Source organism: Onychomys torridus, chromosome 6, assembly GCF_903995425.1.
Source record: "Onychomys torridus chromosome 6, mOncTor1.1, whole genome shotgun sequence".
Taxonomy (NCBI): Eukaryota; Metazoa; Chordata; class Mammalia; order Rodentia; family Cricetidae; genus Onychomys; species Onychomys torridus.
In genome coordinates, this window is record NC_050448.1 from 21,114,696 (window position 1) to 21,135,604 (window position 20,909).

Genomic DNA, 20,909 nt, shown 5'->3' on the forward strand with positions numbered 1-20,909 from the left:
CACCAAATAGTTGCACACTAAGTGCTTACAACATCAGAGATTTATCTTCCCATCACTCTGGAAACTAGAAGCCTCGAATGAAGCTGCTAGAAGGACTGTGACCCCTTGGGGGTTTAGAGGGCTCTTGGTTCCATGCCTAGCTTTGGGGGCTGCCAGCAATCTTTGGTACTGCTCGCTGCTTCAGTGAGGTCACTGACTGACCCCAGAGGCTCACGTACTTTAGGCTTGGCCCCCACAGCGGTGTTACTGAGGAACCTTGAACATGTGGGACTCTAAGTCATTAGGGGTGAACCCTTTCAAGGGACTGTGGGACTTTGGTCTCTTCCTCTTCCTCCTCCACTTCCTGGTGATGAGGTGAGGAATTGGCTTCTCCAAGTGTCTGCTGCTACTCTCTCATCAGGCATCCTGAAAGGCAGTGTACATACCTGCTCGTCAGATGGGGCCATCTGTTTTCACGGGTATTTCATCGTAGCGATGGAAAGCTGACAAATACATGTACAGATCCATCACTCCATATCTGCTGTCCAACAGTCTTCTCTCTCTCTCTCTCTCTCTCTCTCTCTCTCTCTCTCTCTCTCTCTCTCTCTATATATATATATATATATATATATATATATATATATATGTTCCTTCCATGTGCTTCTTTTTCCTGTTCTTTTATTCTTTATATTGATTTATATTTTATGTATATGTGAGATTCACCTGCATGTGTGTGTTTTGCCGGCATGCATGTCTGGGTACCTAGTGTGTTTTTAGTGCCAGAGGTCAGAAGAGGCTGTTGGATCCCCTAGAATGGGAGTTACAAATGGTTGTTAATCAGCGTGTGGGTGCTGAGAACCAAACCCAGATCCTCTACAAGAACAGCAAGTACTCTTAACCAATGAGCCACCCCCAGCCCCTTTTCTCTCGTCTTATAAAGCCCCCCTGACAGATTAAGGAACACTTTAATTCAGTATAATCTCATCTTTGTTATATGTCAAAGACTATTTCCAAATTAGGATCCATTTGGGTACTAGGGGTTAAGAGCCCCACTATACTTAGGGTGACATGAATTAACTTATTGTTGATTGTATTATATGAAGACCCCAGTTCCACCACTAGCAAGAGACCATGTGATCAGTCATCTGCACTGACAACTTGACTGTGCTTAGAATCACCATGGAAGCATGACTCTGGGTACATCTGAGGAGTGTTTCCTGGAAATGTAACTGAGAAGTGGAGACAGTCCCGGAATACCCAGACTAATAAAAGGACAAAGCAAGCTGAGCACCAGCATCCCTGGCTCTCATCTTCCTGACTGGGAACTCAACATGATCAGCCGCCCAGTGCTCCGGCTGCCATGTGTCCCACCCCGGGAAGGACCATAGCTCCAACCACAAACCAGAACAAATCCTTTCTTCTTGAAATTGTATTTGTCATGTGTTTTGTCCCAGCAAGGAGACAAATAACTAATGCAAACTGGACACACAAATTTTCATATTAAATATTTACATAAATTCAAGTCATAATATTTTATTGCCATCAAAAACATTCTATTCAAATTTCATATCATTGTATTATATGAATTCAGATCATATCATTGCATGAATGAACATTAAAAACATTAATTACTGATATTTACTTTTAAATTTTCGTTATGATGTATTATACTTTGATAAGCATCACATTGTTTCCTGGGATCAAAAGACAAACACTTCAGATTCTTGATACTTGATGGAAGAACGCCGGACGAGTGTACAGAACAGGCCAAGGAACCATCACAGGCAGGGAGTAGAGTAAACTCAGGCATTATTATGAAGCAAACCTCTCTCTTCACCCTCCTCATCCACTTAGTAACCAGAGCCAGAGAAATTCATCCAGAAGGAAAAACCTACATGTGATGACTTGGCTACAACGCAAGTCAAGCCCCATCTACACAGTGGCATAAAAATCAATCTATTGTTGATTACAATTAGTCTGTGTCTCCGCCGTCAGTGATACGCCACATTTGAAAACACCCTCCAACTTCTCCGTTCATTCTCTCTACCAGAAATTCCGTCTGATTCTGACTCAGGTTCAGAACCAGAACCTGAAGTCACTCGTGGGTCACCCCCTCATCTGCGCCCCCACTGAACACTGAGCTAACCTTCCATTCTTCTTCCTCTTCTCTCTCTCTGGACCATGGGGTGCAAGGGTACATGTTGCTTTGGAACCAAGGAACAGCTGAGGTCCAGTACATTTCAACGCTATCTCCCAAGGACTGAATAAAAGACTCATGTCAATCAGGCCTGCAAACAACCTTCACACTGTACTCGCTCACATATACGGTTTCTTTTTTGATTTTTGCATGTTTGTTTCCGGACAGGGCTTTGTTATGTTGACCTGGCACTTCTTACATAGAGCAGGCTGGACTCCAGCTGGTAACTATCCTCCTGCCTCAGCCTCCCTAGTGCAGGGAAGAAAGAAGAGCACCAACAGCCCAGCTTGCAGATGGTTAAAGGGTTTAAAGTCCCACCCACAGGGGCATCTGGCTCCTCTTCCCAGCTCACTTTCTCAGTCTGCAGCACAGCCAAGGGGCCTGCTCATCTGTCCCGCAAGCGCCTCCTCCTCGCCTAGCTCGTTGGTGGCCTCAGGTGGCAGCGTCTTGCCCTGGGGCGGCGCCTGAAGACTGGTGTTCTAGGCTGGGGCCGCCTGAGGTCTGCTAACCCAGGGTGAGGCGCAGAGCGTGCACCGCAGCAAGAGAGCGCCCTTGGAGCGCAGTGCCTGGAGCGGTGGAGCGGTAGAGGGGCCCCCAGGGGCTACGGGGCACCCCGGCCCTGGAGATCCGGGCGGCGCCACCAGAGCGCCCACCTGCAGAGACCTCGCGGTCGCTCCCGCCGGCTTCCCCGGGGCACACAGTCCCCTGGTGCCACCTGGGCATTCGTGTCCTTCATCCTCGATCGCAGTAGAGCTGAGGAACCGCTGACACCCGCTGCCGCCCTGAGGTTCGCCCTAGCGGTGGCTCTCCACGGGCATGTTTCAGGGGGGTAGGACCAGCATCCCCAAGCCCGCGCCCCGCAACCTGGAGGACCTGGACTCGGTGCAGCGCGTCTTGCTACACAGGTCAGTGCTGGCTCCCGGGATCCGGCCGGGCTGGGCACAGAGGCGGGTTTGGGCTAGGTGCAGGGCTCCCCTCCCTGAGTCGGTGCTGAGGTGCCTAGGGTCTCTGAGACTCCAGTCCCGCGCCAGTGGGCTCCGTGAGGCTCCACTTTATAAAGAAGGGGAAGGACCACGTGAAGCAACGCTGCCTCTCAAGGCGCTCTGCATTTTCTGCAGGAGGTTTGGGGGAAGCCGAGAGCTTTGCCTGAACTTTATGAGTGAAATTAGAAAGAATTTCTGTTTTAACTAATCTAATTTCACCCCACCCACCCACCCCTACACGCTGCGGAACTGCATAATATAGGAGTTCTCCTAAGGAAGAGAGCCTCAACTTTCCATCAGCTTATCCAACCCGATTTTTGATGCAAAACAGACGAACAAAGATTAAAACCCACGCTGAAGGCGATGAGTTTATTGGTGAGAAAGGAATCCACGGCGAGATCAAACTTGAATGCATGGCAGTTAACGTTGCTAACTCGAAAGGCCTGGCCTTATTGAGATATGATGGGAGGAGGAATCGCTTAGAAATAAATGAAGGGTTTCTCTTGGAATACCTCTGTGGTGAGAACGAGTAAGCCAGCTTAGTAAATATCTGCTAGGGAGGTTTCCGTGAGTTCCCTCATCTGTAAACGTTTCAAGTGACCCTTTTTAAGTCTTTATACAAAACCATATGAGCTGTAGAAAGTGTGAGGGAGGGGGCAGCGTTATGCAAGTTTTCTTTTCTTTCTTTCTTCCTTTTCTTTTCTTTTCTTTTTCTTTTTGTTTGTTTTGTTTTGTTTTTTGAGACAGGGTTTCTCTGTGTAGCTTTGGTGCTTGTCCTGGATCTCGCCCTTTAGACCAGGCTGGCCTCGAACTCACAGAGATCCGCCTGTGAGTTCGGGGATTAAAGGTGTGCGCCACCACCGCCCGGCTGCAAGGGGTTTTAAAATTGGATTTCTTCAACTTGAGAGCTGTCTTCTGAAACTTGAAGTTTTCTGCACCCCACTCTCCACCCTGCTAGACAGCTGTTGCCATGTAAAATGAAATACTGTCAAAGAAGGAGCTAAATTCCCAAGGACAATGATTCCTGCTTGCGTTTGATAAAGTTACAATTCAGGAGTGCTCACTGTAAAGTTACTCACAGCATGATTTTGGCCTAGCTGGGAGGAAATTTGTTTTAAACACCCAAGACTCCATTGCAGCAGAATTTCTTATTTTTCTTGTTTGAAATGTCAAGTAGAAAGAAAAAAAGATCCAAACTGATTAACACTACAGAGTCTCAAATCCAAAGCACAAGCCTGCCTGAATGAAGCAGGGCAAAAGAAAAGGGTTAAACTCAAGTCCTCAGCCTGAGGTGATCATTTCAGAATGAGTATTTCCGGAATACACCTGCTCAGCATTAGAATGAAAAGCCACTCCATCTGAATTACATAATAACTGCTACCATCTGCAAAGGCAGCCGGAGGATCTGAACTCAGTTTGTCAGTGTTATGGCTAACAGTGATTTCTTTTTAACAGAATAGGAAAGTCTTTTCATCTTTGCCTTGCATTGATTTTTGTGTGTCCTATTATTTAGTGTTTTATTGTCATTTTGTGTTTTCAAAACACCTGTTTAAAATTTGTGACGTAACAAAGTGTCTCTCTCACTTGATGAGGGTATATTTTCACACACATTCATACTTTGCAATTACTTTACATGGATATAATAGAAACACCCTTTAAATCATATTCATCCATTTATTGTCATTCTCATGAACCAGACCGGTGCATAATCTGTGTTTTAAAGTTGTTTGGGCAATATTTTTATGTTTTCCTTTTAGAAGCATCTGTTGCTTATATAGGCAACCCTATCTAAACTCAGTGGGTTGCACATACACTCCAAGTCTTGAAAGCAGAAGGCTGGAGAGTTAGAGAAGGGTTTTAGCAGGGAGGGGTAAGACAGGATAATAGGGTGTGAAAGAGCCTGAAATTCACTATATGCAGATGAAACTGTCAGAGAATAAAAAGAAGTAAATACCTTGTAAGTCATCCACAAAATTTTGGCAAAAGCTTTAAAGAGACCAGGGCCACAGGAAATTCATACTGAAGAGAATACTAGGCTATTTCATTTTATTTTCACGTTTAAATTTAAAAGCTAGGTCTTCCAGTTATTGGATTGTTAATTTCTTGTGTATTTTCCATTGCAAATATGGTTTTCAAAACCTACAGCACTGAATTGCTCAACTGCTGAGAAAGACACTAGAACCAGAACCAGACATGCCAGCACTAAAGTCACAGTCGCTCACCGGTGAGCCAAGAATTCTGTTAGGCTGCTTTGGGGACAAAAGTCAGATTGTCTGAGCCTGAAGAGAGGCTCCTGAATTTCATTTCTCAGTTATTTTTACGTAAGCAAGTTAATGTTTTGATTATTTGAAATACTCTGTAGTACTCACTAGAATTTTCTTTCTTTCTTTTTTTTTTGGGGGGGGGGTTCGAAACAGGGTTTCTCTGTAACTTTGGAGTCTGTCCTGGACTAGCTCTGTAGACCAGGCTGGCCTCTAACTCACAGAGTTCTGCCTGCCTCTGCCTCTCAAGTGCTGGGATTAAAGGTGTGTGCCACCACCGCTCGGCTCATTAGTATTTTCCAAATACTTTTAAACAACTTATGCACATGGCTAGTGAATTCAGTCCTCTCAGAGTGGCATTTCTGTTGCAGAGTCCTGTAACTTGGTGAGATGGTAACTTGTTCTTCTGTAAAGTGGGAAAAATCCACATCGTAGGGTGACACTGGGAACTTCTGTCCACATGGCAGTGCTCTGTGAACATGAAGTCCTATCAAGCTTAAGGGATGGTGTTAGTAACTGTTGTCTGGGCTCTAAAACAAAACGCAGGTGAAAGGCTATTCTTAGAGACTCCCAGAGTTCAGGAGATCTGGTGGCTAATAATGGCACTGGACTAGAACAGTGGTTTGTGGACACCTAAGCCAGCAGACAGGTGAAAATACTGGACGATCTGAAGTTCATACTTTTACCAACAGCAAAAATGTGTGTATTCAAAATGTATCAAGTATCTAGGCCTTTCTGAGGTAAATATATGCCCTGTTGATTAAAGAGTCCTGTTACCAAGATAGTATAGGATATCTTTTTAAACTTGAAAGTAAAAACTAAAATAAATAATAATAAAAGCAAAAGCTTAGGAAAATACAATGTAAAATATATACTGTGTTATTTTTTCAACAGTAAGGCATCATTAAATTTAAGGGTTATCACATCTGAATTTTAACAACACCATGTGGTGGGTAAATTATTAATGCTGTCTTCATGTAAGAAATCTGACTTTGCCCACATTCAATTTGTTCTTAGTTTTAGACTCAAAGGACACAGCTCTCTGACCAAGGAGAGCATGGCGGGGCTGCATTATCCAGCAGGTGACTGTCACTGCAGGTGACTGCACTGCACGGGTCACAGCACCGCAGGTTTTTAAAGGGCGCCGGCACTGCTTTCAGAGCCCACACAGGCAGTCGTTTCTCCAGACTCTTGTGTCTGCTCTTTCTTTCCTCCTTGTCTCTTCACCAGTAAGTTGTGGGCCATCAGCAACTCCCCCAGCTGGGCACTCCTGCTTTAGGGGCCTCTTTCCTTCTGGTTGGCAAATGCTGATCTCTGGCGGCAGAACAGTTCCGCAAATGAGCTAGAGTTTGAAGAGCTAGAGGATGAAGACGAGGATGGACGGATGAACTGGGCTTGGGGCTCGCAGGGTGCGTCGTCTGCAGCAGTTAGTGGGTGACTGACTGGGAAAGAATTGAATCCCGTCGTTAGGTTCCACAGTTTAAGTGTGTTAAAGAAGCACATTACTGGGTTAGGGATTTAGCTCAGCGGTAGAGCGCTTGCCTTCCAAGCGCAAAACTCCAGGTTCGATCCTTCCCTCAAAAAGGAGAAGCATGTTACCCCTAAGCTGCCCCAGCCTGGGTCTGCTTTTGGAGGCTTCTCTACATTCTGTTCTCATTTAAGTGATCTTGTAACAATTAAGTCCTGTACATATGAACAAGGGATTCCATTTTCATATGAGAAAATTGAGATTTCAGACTGTAACTTCATTACATAAATTTAGCATTGCAGAGTGTCTTTTATATATTGTGATTCTATCTTGGAATATTTTGGAAAACTCTACATTAGAAAGTCACGGTATTTTAAATGGTATTTATTGGTCTACCATCATTTAAAAAATGATTACTTGAAAATAATTTTTTAAAACTATTATTGCTCATTTTATAAGTGTTATTCCTGTGTTCACACTTAGGGCACTATTGATTAGTTCCTGACAAAGCTGCATTATGTCGACTTTTGCCCTGGTTTTAAATGAACATCATCTCCCATGGCCCTGTTGTCATTTATCTCTCCTTGCTAGCTTCGCCTGCTACCAAACAGAGAGTCCTTGAGCCCGCTAACGATAGTAAATATTTAATTATGTTCTTATCTGGGGTATTTTATGTCTGAATTGTATTGTTTGCCTAATTGAGATGGTAATCTATGGAAATGTTGACCTTGTGTCTCCTACCTATGAAACTAAACATTTTTGGGCTTCAATTTTTATACAGTCAAAAATAGAAAATGAGAATATACCCCAGTCTAAATCTTTAAGATTTTCTTGTGATTTCCAGTTATTAAGCCCTTGGACTAACGGGGTATTTTCAGAAGACCCTGATGTTATTTTCTTTTTCTTTCTCCATCCTTTCCCAACACAATTAAGATATTAAAAATTAATAAAATTGGAGATACAATACCACACCCACACAAATTAAATTAATAGAAATAGTTGTTGTATGTGGGTCTGTATGAAAGATCAAGCAAGGTAGTTACACACAAATTCTCTCTCTCTCTTTCTCTCTCCAATTAAACTAACAGATGGAACTTAATTAGCCCAGGAAGTTGACATTTGGAGTATCTAGTACAAGGAATTTTTATTAGACAATATACTTTTATAGGGATCCTTTTCTTTCTTTCTTTCTTTCTTTCTTTCTTTCTTTCTGCTTTCTTTTTGGCTGTGATTCAAATTTGTGAAAGGAGAGAAGTTTAAAGAAGAAAACAACCAGCAGGGAGGTGGTGGCGCAGATCTTTAATCCCAGCACTCAGGAGGCAGAGCCAGGAGGATCTCTGTGAGTTCTAAGCCAGCCTGGTCTACAGAGTGAGTTCCAGGAAAGGAGCCAAAACTACACAGAGAAACCCTGTCTCAAAAAACCAAAAAGAAGAAGAAGGAAGAGGAGGAGGAGGAGGAGGAGGAGGAGGAGGAGGAGGAGGAGGAGGAGAAGGAGAAGAAGAAGAAGAAGAAGAAGAAGAAGAAGAAGAAGAAGAAGAAGAAGAAGAAGAAGAAGCAGCAGCAACAGGTCACCTCATCATGTCTCCAGGACATGATGGATGTCAAATACACATAGGATATTCGATTGAGGGAAGATATGGCTTTTCAAAGAGAGCTATTGCGTCTTAAAGACAAAAATTGTATTGTATTTGAACAAATACATTATGTAGAAGCATCAAGGGAACTTCATAAGCCCACAGAGTGGCTCTGTCTACTGACACTGCTTGCACTAGGTATTTTACATGTATCAATTCGCTATACTCTAAACAGTCCTGCGCAGTGGGTACCACTGTGAATGTAGAGAACAGGAAAGTGAAGCTTGAAGAAATTGATGTGCTGGGGGTTGTACAGATGTGGTTTTGTAGAGAGATTCAGAACTGATCAGCCAGGCTCAAATTCACCAAGTGGGAGTATTCAAAAGTACCAACCAGCCTGTCCCAAAGAAGCACTGGTCTGGGGCAAAACTTGGGGCATCATTTCCCAAGACTTTAGAACCATCTGGGGCCCTCATTTAAAACAGAGATTTGGGAGCTGGAGAGATGGCTGACGATTTAGAATACTTGTTCTTGCAGAGGAGCCAGTTTGACTCCCAGCACCCCCAAAGTGGCTTACAACCACCTGCAACTTCAGTTATAGGGGATCCAACAGCCTCTTCTGACCTCCTCAGGTACCAGGCATGCACATAGTGCACATACATACATACATGCAACAACATATCCATATACATAAGGGAAAAAAATAAATCTTTAAACAACAACAAAAGAGATTTCTAGGCTTCCGCTCTACAGATTCTGATCCCATTGATGTGGGGTAAGGTCTCAAAACCTGTACATTTAGTAAGCTGTGAGTGATTCCTTTTGATCAGACATATTGGACACACTTCCTTAGTTTGGTTAATATATAATAGGAATTAAGGACCTAACTCCTAGCTGATACTCAGTTATTTGATTTTGGGAAAAAGTATTTTTGAGACAGGATTTCATGAATCCCAAACTGGCCTCAACCTCTCTATGTAGTCAACAATGACCTTGAACGTCTGCTCCTCCTGCCTCTCCTTAGTGATGAGATTACAGATATGCACCACCATAGCTAGTTTACGTAATGCTGGGGATTGAACTCAGGGCTTTCTGCATGCTATATAAGCACTCTGTCAAGTGAGCTACATCCCCAGCTCTGTGAAAAGCATTTTAAAGACTATACAGAACTTAGACTCTATTGTCTAGTGAAGTAACATTGGAGGTTTATGAGCACAATGTAAGATTAATAGATGCTCATAGAAATGGTAGACTATTACTAGCGGGGAGAAGACTGGATATTTTGCTAGTGAAAATGTCTTTTATAGGGCTGGGGAGATGGTAGTTGGGAGCACTTGCTGTTCTTCTGGAGAATCTGGGTTAGAATCTCAGCACCTACATGGCAGCTCACAACTGTCTAGAACTCAAATTCCAGGGGGTCTGTGGCCCTTTTCTGGCCTCTGAGCACACCAGGCATGCACATAGTACATAGATACACATTCAGACAAAACACCCACATACATAGCATAAAAGTAAAGTATTTTAAAATGTCTTTTACTTTTTTAAAAATCTTGTAATAGGTTACTTTAAAAATTAAGAAATGCAGCCAGGCATGTACATATCCACTCCCAGAACCTGGGAGGCAGAGGCTGGTCAATCTCTATGAATGTAAGGCCAGCCTGGTCTACATAGTGTGTTCCAGACCAGCCAGGGCTGCACAGTGAGACCCTCTCTCAAACAAACAAACAAACGGCTAACTTATCAACCAGGCACCTTCAGTACTTTTTATTTTGGAATGAAATCTTGGGTAAATTTTATTGTTTGAGACTTTAATGGTGGAAAAGTATATGTGTTTGATGAGAAACATAACTATTATAGTCTCTTTACTATAGTGACCTACTCCTGTCCGACAGTAGGTCAAAAGACACTTGTCATTCCAGCGGAGTCCTAGGAGAAAGAAATGCAAAAGAACAGACACATCCAGGCATTACTGAGTCTTCCCATGCAGCCTGTTAGCAATCTATGATTGCTATGTGATTACATTTCCATAGGAAACAAAAAAGGGGGTGGGGTTCAGAGAACCCACAGATGGATCAGCATACCAAGGCCCTTTTGGAAAGTGAACACTGAAGGATTCTGCACCTCTTCTCCCATACCTCACCCTGTGTATCTTTTCATCTATATTTTTGTAATGACAGACAATAAAACGGTAACTATAAGAATTTCTCTGAATCTGTGAGCCACTCAAGTAGATTAGTCAAATTTAAGGAGAGAGTTATAGGACCCTCATGTTGTAGAGAGTAGATAAGTGAAAACTAGCTGGAGCTTTTGACTGCCATCTTAAAGGGCATGGCCTGGGTGGCGATCTTGGGGAATCTCCCTCAATATTGTAGGGTCTGAGCATCTCCAGGCAGTGTCAAAATTACCGGAGCAGAGGGACACTGCTAATGTCCAATGCTTGCTTGCTTGTGAGGAAAAGTCTCTATACCTTTTGAGGTCACAGGCATCTTCTTCATTGATTGTGGTACAATATTAGGAGGAGAAAGCCAGTATTTTTTTTTTCTAGGTGCAGAGTGATATTAGGTAAATGATTTAGGCATTGTGATCTAGTGTTGGTTATCCTAATTGAATACAATCACTGTGATATTGACACCTTGACTGATGGCTTGTCTTCTAACCAGTCAGCTACCAGAAAGGACTAATGGGTGAATTGCCTATACAATGTGCCTACACTGAACAAACAGAAGGTTTACTACCAAGTTAGTGGAACAAGACTGTGTAAGATTTCACCACGGCTCAGAGTGACGTGCAATCTAGAACACATCGTTCACTTCTAGAACCTATCATATAATGCTTTCTCACCTTGGCTGATCTTGGAAAATGAAACCACAGATAAATGAAGAAGTGGCTCCTGAGGAGAAAGTGTAGTGTACTGTAATGACCAAAGTTCATTTCTTGGTTGACTTTGTTGCTAGCTGCATAACCATTCTTACCTCACTAAGTCTCTGTTTCTTATTTAACTATTGTATGCAAATACTTAGCATGGTATATGAATTGAGAACACGAGTGTAATTGAGTTGGCAATGGATGACTCAGTGATAGCTATTGTGTACCTTAAACATACTTGATTTAAGTATTCACAAATCACGGATAAAAATATTTTTTTAAAAAGAAAGAATTGAGATATTTTCATTAGCACCGAGGGGTGCATGAATGCAAAGGCGCTTTACCTCTAAGGTTCTGTCAAAACAACAACAACAACAAAAACTTGCTAAATCGAACCCATCCTTTTGGATCACAATTTTAAAAAATTTAGAAAAAAGAAAACAGGCCAAAGTACAGACTGTAAGGTATTCAGCCTGGAAAGAAAAAAAAAGAAAAGGGGGAAAAGAATGTCTGCCTCACTCGCTGCTTGGGGAAACACGGAGCAGCAAAGTTTGCAGTCTGTGGAAAGAGCACTCATTGGCTCTCTTCAATGCTCCGCGTCTTTGCTGGGAAGCTTCTCTGTCTCCCAGGCAACCGACGCTTCAGCCAATCGCAGATGAACATCGGGGTCACGTGGCCAGGCCTGGCAAAATGGCGGTGCAGCTAGCTGGCTCCGGGGTCTGAGTGTCTCCACCCCGAGCTCTCGCAATCGCGATGATGTCGGACCCCGCGTGGCGAGACTCGCGTGGGCGCTCGGCCGAGCTCCCCGGAGACCTGTCCTCACTGGAGGAGGAAGAGGAGGAAGGCGACTCCAACGCCGGGGCCAGCAGCTTGGGCTCCTGCTCCTCAGCCAGCAGCGACACGTAAGGCTCCAGGGGATTGAGAGTCCTCCGCCCCGGGAGCACGTGCGGGGAGCGGGCGCTGGCCTGCTTGCTGAGGTTTCCGGATAAGAGGGTCTCTCCTCCTGGTGGGCTCTCTGCTCTTTGAAGGATGTCTGTGGTGCTCCTGAACCCTGCCCTGTAGCACTGCCTTCTTACCACACTTGTGACTTAGACCACGGAACATTTTTTTTACAAGGTGTATTTTTATTATTTTTAACTCTGTGTACCTGTGTGTCTCTGTGTGGGCATGTGCACGTGAGTGCAGTGCCCGTAGAGGCCAGAAGAGGGCGTTGGATCCCTGGAACTAGGGCTTCCAGCTTTTGTGAGCTGTTGTGTGGGTGCTTGGAACTGAACTCTAGCCCTCTCCAAGAGCAGCAAATGCACCCAACCTCGGAGGTCCTTCTCCACCTGCAAATCCAGAGTATTTACAGGGGAAGAGACAACGTACACACTTTATAAGGCAACTATCTTTAATTATGGTGATGTTTTCTTCTTATGAAAATGAATAGATAGTAGAGAGGAAGTCTCCTCCACGCCTCACTGTCAAGACAGCCTTTCTGGCCTCAGGATATTTATGCTGTATTTTTCTATTCAACCCCAGGGCTTTCTATTTCAAGTAGGAATTCTTGGTAATACCAAGAATGAGTTATTTTGATTCACAGTATTTCATTTTTTAGTAATCTATACCTCTTGCTGTGGATTAAGGACTTCTTGGAAAAGCCTGTGGTAACTTACTTGAATGACTGTCGGTGGAAGAGTTCAGGCCACTGGGTACCCAATGGTTTTAGGATAACATTTTATGTGTAGTTAGAACTGGCAGTTACAATATCTTCAACCAACAATATGTAACACTTTTTTTTTTTTTTGGCGTTAAAAGAGAGGGAAAACTCTGCTTAAATCCATTCTAGAAGCTTAATAGGAATAGATTGTATTCTTAAAAATTTGAACAAATATAAGAATATCAACCTTTTTTTATAAGTTATTGTTGTCATCTTAAAATGATGTAAACATTTGTGGTTCTAATTTCATGTCTATTGCTATAATAAGAAATTATGACCAAAGGCAACTTAGAAGAGAAAGGGTATACTTGGCTTATAATTACAGGTTACAGTCCATTACTGAGGAAAGTCAAGGCCAGCCTGCTTGTTCTTCTACAACAATACCTCCAAACCAAAGAACTCACTTCACAGCCAAAGCTGCAAGGCAGAAAGCATGTGGGGTGATGCTGGCTGGCAGGCAAGCAGCCTTATGCTCAACTAGTTTTCTTTATAGTTTCAGAACCACAGTGGGTTGAGACCTAAATCAATTAGCAATCAAGACAGTCTCTACGGACCTGCCCACAGGTCCATCTGATCTAGGCAGTTCTTCAGTTGAAATTGTCTTCCTAGATAATTCTAGGTTGTATCAAGTTGGCAGTTATCATTAACCAAGACACTGTTCTTTCATGAATTTCCCGGGAGGAGAAGATACAGAACCTTATTTGGTTATGCTATGGAAAGCCTCAGACTGACAGTTCCATGTCTGGTTTCTCCACATCTTAGTCATGCACTGTTAGCCTAGAAATAATGTGTAATGTTCCTATGGGCACAGGAATGCTGTCTCTAGAAATTCAGACAGACTCCTGACAGGGCACCCAGCATCCAGTGGGATTTTCTAGAAATGAGTAACCCAGGAACCTTGTAGTAGGAAAACATGTTTCACGATCCATAGTACATGTGTCTGTGTCTTTATTAGTCATTCATCAATCACTCCAGATATTCTAGTGTGCTTGTCCTGATGGTACTCTCATGTTGCAAAGTATTTGAGTCTCACCAAAATTCAGATTTTTATGCCTGCCCCTTATTGATGTGTGTGACATGAAGATAGAATTGCTGACCTGCCCTGGGAAGTCTTTGTTCACATCTTTTGTTACAATATTAGATATTTACTGCCTTAAGCTACAGTAACAGTGCAAGCTGGGTCATCCTGCTTTGAGAAGAACCATTCCACTGAAAGGCCTAGGAATATGAACCTGAACTTATTTTTTCTTGTTTTAGCTGCATCTCTATCCTTGTAAGTGGTCTAGATTTTACTTGAATGCTCACATGAGTATGATTAGTTAAATGGCTAGGAATAGCCTTACCCTCATTGGCAGCTGCTGGTAGAGAGATCTTGGTGTCATTGAGGCATCTGACTGGGCCTTTATCAGTTGTCTCCAAGTCCTCTCTGAATGGGTTGTTTCTCCATCTTTCTGTCAAATTGCTAGCTAGTTGTTTTCCTTTGAATGTCTTTAATTATTTTACATAAGAATCCAGGGACCTTTGAGGGGTTTGCTCTCTTGCTAGCAAGGGGTCGAATACCATTGCTGTAGACAATGGAATATCCAAACTTGAGTTCCTCCTTGAACCTAGGTAACTTAGGTTATACCAAGTTCTGTCCCTTCTTCCTGCAGGACAGTTCTCATCCTTTGCTTTGATTTTCTTGAGTCCCCCTATTAGTCTCTGCATTTTGTCAATTTGTTTGTCAAATAATAGAGGAATTGACTTCTCTTTTTCTGAAGTACCAGTTAAGGTTGTTGAACCTGAACTTTTCTAAGAATCACCTGCCGCCTCTGTGGTCTTCATGAAACTTAATAAGAAAGACACATTACATATCCTGGACTTCAAGATTCCAGTTGCAGGGTTGGGGATTTAGCTCAGTGGTAGAGTGCTTGCCTAGCAAGCACAAGGCCCTGGGTTCGGTCCTCAGCTCCTTGTACCGCTGCTGCACAGTAACTCCGGCCCTTTGCTTGCTGAGCCATGTCTCTGGCCCCAGGTCATTCTTTTCATAGATTTGTTTTAGTAGATTTATTCTGGTAGAGAGAGGTTTTAGGTTGATGCTGTTATGTCTACACCTCAGGGAGGCTTCAGAGACAGAACTGTTGGGAGAATTGGGTTAAGGGAATGAACCACTGACTGCTTCAGAACTTAGGTAATAGACACCAGGCATTTCCTTGGCAGTGATGCCAGGCTTCCTTGCTTTGGTCTGCAGATACCATTTCATTGAAGCAACATTGATTAGTTCATGTTGGCCAGAATCTGTCAATTTTATGACATCGATTTTTAATTTTTTGAAGTGGTTTTGTTTTGTTTTGTTTTTTGTCATAGTTGTTTATAACTACATCTGGTGGGCAAGAAGAGGGGTGACTGTAAAATAGATTTTAGCTGTAAAAAGCTGAGAAACTTCTACCTAAAATAAGATTGGCTAGAGAGGAAAGCAAATAGCTCCTTCAAATCTTGCTTGAGATTTTCAGCCACTTTTTTGAGGCCTATGTGAAAACCTGGACATACACCCATCAGCATAACACATTATACCTCACCCAGATGCTTTCCCACGAGTCTGAGACCATGTGTCCCTCTCTCCCTATAGCCACTTGCTTTCTGTTGCTGTAAGTGCCTTTGCGTTTTTCAGAGATGATAAAAATTTAGTCATTTAGTTTTGTTTACCTTCGTTTTCTTGGGATAATTATGTTGTTGCCTGTAGTGATTCATCTCTCTTTTTTTCTGAGTAGGATTCCATTGTTTGTTTAGATCAATGTTTACCTTTCTCTTGAGTTTTGACATGGATATGAGTGACTTATGGGATCAAAATATTTCCTTCAAATTCATGATGCCGTATTACTAATGTACCCTGTTCAAGGTAATAGTTCCCCCTGTTTCTCCTGTTCTGAACTCTGATTTTTCTTTTAATTAGTTTATTTTTTCAATAAACTCATGTAGTTTTATAAGATAAGTAGCATGGGACTGGGTGAATGATAAAAACGGTAATTTCCAACCGCCACCACACTCAGTGTGTTGAAGAGAACTCTCTTCCTTGTTTCTTTTCCCTCCTCCTTGCCTTCTTGCTTTCTGTCTTTAGACTTGGAAGTCTCCAGTTGTACTCACATTCCCACCCCTTCCCTCCACCCGACTCACTGCCAGGCCTTGCCTCTCCTTTCCCTCTCTGTGGGGGGGAGAGGGGGGTCCTTCTAACAGATGGAGATGTTCAGCTTCTATTGCCAGCCATTCCTCCTTCCAGCTGCAAGAGTTTACTTTCTCTCCAAAGATGGGAGAGATGGTTCTGAGATTAAGAGCATGGCATGGACTGTTGTCTTAAGGGAGGACCCAAGTTCATTTCCAGCTGTGTCCGGTGGCTCACAATCATGTGTAACTCCAGCTCAGGGGGAGATCTGATACCTCGGGCTTAACAGATACACACACACACACACACACACACACACACACACACACACACACACACAATTTAAAAAAAGTCCATTTCACTCTTCTTCCCATCAGTGATCCATTTCTGGTTTTCTGGATTCTGCAAGCACTCCAGATTAAACATACAGATCTAAAGATTTGCCACTAAGATCTAAAGAGCCATAAGATGAAGCAAGTTAGCATTCTAGCATGGAGGGGATGAATCCCCACTCCTAACTAAGGTACTATGGATGGTTGGTGGCTTCTGGGTTAGCTTCTGGCTTCTTGTGAGTTAGCTTTCTTTAAGAGGGACCATACTCGAGTAGATGTCCCCACATCCAGGAGTGCACAGGCAACACTATTGTACTTGATGGGTCCTTTAAATAATAATAATATATTGTGGGGATAGAGGTGAGAGTGGATCTGGGAGTAGTTAGGGGGTGAATATGATCAAAATACAATTTTGTGAAATTATCAAAGAATTAATAAAAACATATTTAAAACAAATCTTTAAAAGACAACACAGAGCTGGGCAGTGGTGGTGCACACCTTTAGTCCCAGCACTCTGGAGGCAGAGGCAGGTGGATCTCTGTGAGTTTGAGGCCAGCCTGGCCTACAAAGTGAGTTCCAGAAGTGGTGCAAAGCTACACAGAGAAACCCTGTCTTGAAAAATCAAAAAAAAAAAAAAAAAGACAACACAGTTCTAAACCTCTTTTCCAGCTCTACTCAAAAGCTCAGTGGCTTCCTGTCCTTAGATCCCTTAGGATAACTTTGGAAGTTCATTTCCTGGCTGATCGAATCTTTGTGGGGTGTGTGTATATGTGTGTGTGTGTGTGTGTGTGTGTGTGTGTGTGTGTGTGTGTGTGTGTGTTATATGTATATATATGTGCGTGTGCCCATGTACTGACCAAGATCAGTGGTGGATATTGGTGTCCTGATCTGTCACTCTGCTTGATTCCTTAAGAAGGGTCTGTCCACAGCCAAGCACTGGACCAAGCTCAGGGAATCTTTTTGGAGAGAGGGAGGAAGGATTGTATGAATCAGGGGTGTTAAGGACATCACAAAAAAACCCATAGAAACAACTAACCTGGGCTCATAAGAGCTAAGAGTCTGGACTGACAACCAGAGAGCCTATATGGGACTGACCTAGGCCTCTACATATATGTGACAGTTGTGTAGCTTGGTCTGCTTGTGGGACTCCTACCAGGTTGCCTTGCCCAGCCTTAAGATGAGGGGAGGAGTGTAGTCCTACCTCAACTCGATATGCCATGCTTTGTTGACGCCCATGGGAGGCCTGCCCCTTTCTGAACAGAAACAGAGGAGTGGGGTGGGGTGGGGTAGAGGGAGAGGTGGGCAGGTTATGGGAGGAGAGGAGGGAGGGGAAACTGAAGTCAGGATGTAAAGTAAATGAATACTTTTTTTAAAAGAAGAAAGAAAGGGTCTTTCACTGAACCTGGAGGTAGGCTGGCAGTCAGCAAACCCCAATGACTCTTCTGTTCATGCCTCACAGCACTGGGGTGCCAGGCCTGAGTAGCCATCCCCCCTCCAACGCCTTAGATTCAAATCCTGGTCCTCATGCTTATGGAGCAAATACTCTTACCCAGTGAACCATCTCCCTGGTACCCAGCTTCATCCTCTGAGATACTTACTGCACTGAAATGTCCATCTGTTCTTTCGTACCTGCAGCCTTATACACTGTATTCCTTGGGTTTGAAATCTCTTTTTGTCTCTACTTGTCAAAATCACTGAAGGGGCCCACTCAAATGCTACCTCTTCCTAGATCCCTGTTGGCTTCTTCTTAATTGCTCTCCCTTTTACCCTCTAGAAGTGTGTGTGTGTGTGTGTGTGTGTGTGTGTGTGTGTGTGTGTGTGTATAGTTCTTGCGGTTCAGCTGTTCAGTTAGCTCTCAGTCCCAGCTGACATCTTCAAAAGTTCAGTAAAGCTGGGCTCAGTGGCCCATGCCTGTCATCCTGAAAACTCTGGAGGCTGAGGCAGGAGAATTGTAATTCTAAGCCTGGCATGGGCCACATAATAAGATTTCACCCCACAATGAATAAAATAAAAGTACATTAAAGCCTCAGCATAAGCGTAAATGCTCTGCTGGTCTGTGATTTTTATTCTGCCCCCATTAGATCATAGTCCAACTTAGCTGTATGTAGGTGTGCCCACTGGCTTCAGGATGGGAAGTGGAAACGGGGTCACTCTTGTCTAGCTGCAGTGGAGCTATGCTCCTGGTGCAGAAATATACTACACTCAGTGAGTGCTTAGTCATGGGTGCAGCCGCTCCCTGTCTTCTCAGACAGGCTTTTCTGTTGTGCCCATGGCAACTGAGGCTAGAAGAGCTCACCTGATGTTGCCACATTCAAGCTGCTACAGCATCTAGTGAGATGGGGTTTTCTGTTAGAAGACTGTCAGAGGTGAAATTCGGATGTTATCAGGGGACCACAGAAAAGCCTAGGCAGACTGGCACCTACTGAACACGTCTCAGATGGAATTCATATTAATCCATCATGTGCTAGGTCTCATTGCTGTAACAGTATACCTGACAACTTAAAGAAGGGAGGGTTTATTTGGTTTATGGTTTGAGAGAACAGTCCAACATGGGACAGGAGTCATAGTAGCATGTACTTGAGGCAGCTGGTCTGCATCCATGGTCGGTCAAGGATCAGAGATCAGTGAATGGTCAGCCAGCTTTCTCCTCTTTATTCAATCCAAAACCCCAGCTCATGGAATGGTGCCACCCACATTTACAGTAGGTCTATTAGGTTAACCTAATGCTTATAATCCCTAACTGGCAGGCCCAGAGTCTAACCTAATCTAGATAGTCACAGGCATGCCCAGAGGCTGACCTAATCTAGATATTCACAGGCATGCCCAGAGGCTAACCTAATCTAGATATTTACAGGCATGCCCAGAGGCTAACCTAATCTAGATATTCACAGGCATGCCCAGAGGCTAACCTAATCTAGATAGTCACAGGCATGCCCACAGGGTGACCTAATCTAGATAGTTATGGGCATGCTCAGAGGCTAACCTAATCTAGATAGTCACTGGCATGCCCACAGGGTGACCTAATCTAGATAGTTATGGGCATGCTCAGAGGCTAATCTAATCTAGATAGTCACAGGCATGCTCAGAGGCTAGCCTAGATAGTCATTCACAGGCATGTGCAGAGGCTTGTCTCCCAGGGATTCCAGATCCTCTTGTGTTTTGAATATGAAATGTTCCACATAGGTTCATGTCTTTAAACACCTGGTATCCAGCTGGTGATGCTCTCTTTGCTTCCAGTGTGCAAATTCAATATGATTAGCCAGCTTCCTGCTCCTGCCTTCCTTCCTGTTACCACGCACTCTGCTGTGATGAACTCTGTCCCTCTGGAACTAAAATAAGCCCTTTCTCCCTTATGTTGTTTTTGTCAGGGTGTTTTATCAAAGCCAAAGGATTGCATCTAGGAGAGACCCCATCAGGCTGACAACTGAGATTGACCATCACCTCATCACCCGTTTGTTTTGTCTACACGTGTCCTGCTGTTATACCTGTTAATATCACATAACTACATGGTGACCACTTTGGTAAAACACATTGTACTGTTCTCAAGAGGAGGAGGGTGTAATTATTTGGGATAGTACAAACATCCATTTTACTTAAATGAGGAAATGTGCAGATCAGGATACATGCTGTGTGGATCTTCTTGAAGTGGTTAAGGAAATTGCCAGGCTATTTCAAAGGATGAAAAAAAAAAAAAAATCTTGGCATTAATGCAAGTGAAGACCTAAGAGAGTCATGTAACTTTCAGAAAGGGAAAATAAAATGTTTTCTGTTGTCTTAGGGTTTCTATTTCTGTGAAGAGACACCATGACCATGGCAACTCTTAGAAGACATTTAATTAGGGCTAGCTTTCAATTTCAGAGGTTTGGTCTATTATCATCATGGTGAGAAGCATGGCAGCATGCAGGCAGACATGGTGCTAGAGAAGGAGCTGAGAGTTCTACATCTTGATCCACAGGCAGCAGAAGGAGAACTGTGTACTACACTGGGCAGAGCTTAAGCGTATGAGACCTCAGTACCTGCCTCCACAGTGACACACTCCAACAAGGCCACTCCTCCTAATAGTGCCCCTCTCTGTGGGCCAGTCATTCAGATGCATGAGTCTGGGTGCCATTCCTAGTCAAACCACCACACCTATAACCCATTACATTAGGAGTTGGGAGCTACTAGCATTTTCTCAAGTCCATTTCCTTTGATACGTTAGGGTACAGCTGTAAGTGGATGAGCTAATTTTCACATTAATGAATTTTTCTCTGGGCAGGATGCTGCTCCTGTATACTTTATTACTGAGGGTCTTAGAAACCAATTAAAGTACCCTCAGACCTTGTCTGCACCTATAAACCTAAGGTTGTTTCTGATTAGAAAAAAGTAAAATGAACATCATTGACTAACAAGAAAGCATAACACAGTGAGAA

General features: G+C 43.4%; 1 protein-coding gene across 3 annotated transcripts in view; it reads left to right on the forward strand.

The window, feature by feature from the left end:
- Positions 1-2,685: 2,685 nt before the first annotated feature.
- Positions 2,686-20,909, forward strand: part of Intu (inturned planar cell polarity protein) — a 75,221-nt gene continuing 56,997 nt past the window's right edge. For 2 of the 3 annotated variants that reach the window (XM_036190255.1, XM_036190256.1), the window contains exon 1: positions 12,008-12,229. In XM_036190255.1, coding sequence (XP_036046148.1) covers positions 12,081-12,229 — 149 coding nt within the window. In that variant the 5' untranslated portion in view covers positions 12,008-12,080. Of the gene's footprint in view, positions 3,082-12,007; positions 12,230-20,909 lie in introns of those variants that run through there. The other variant, XM_036190257.1, reaches the window with a different exon arrangement.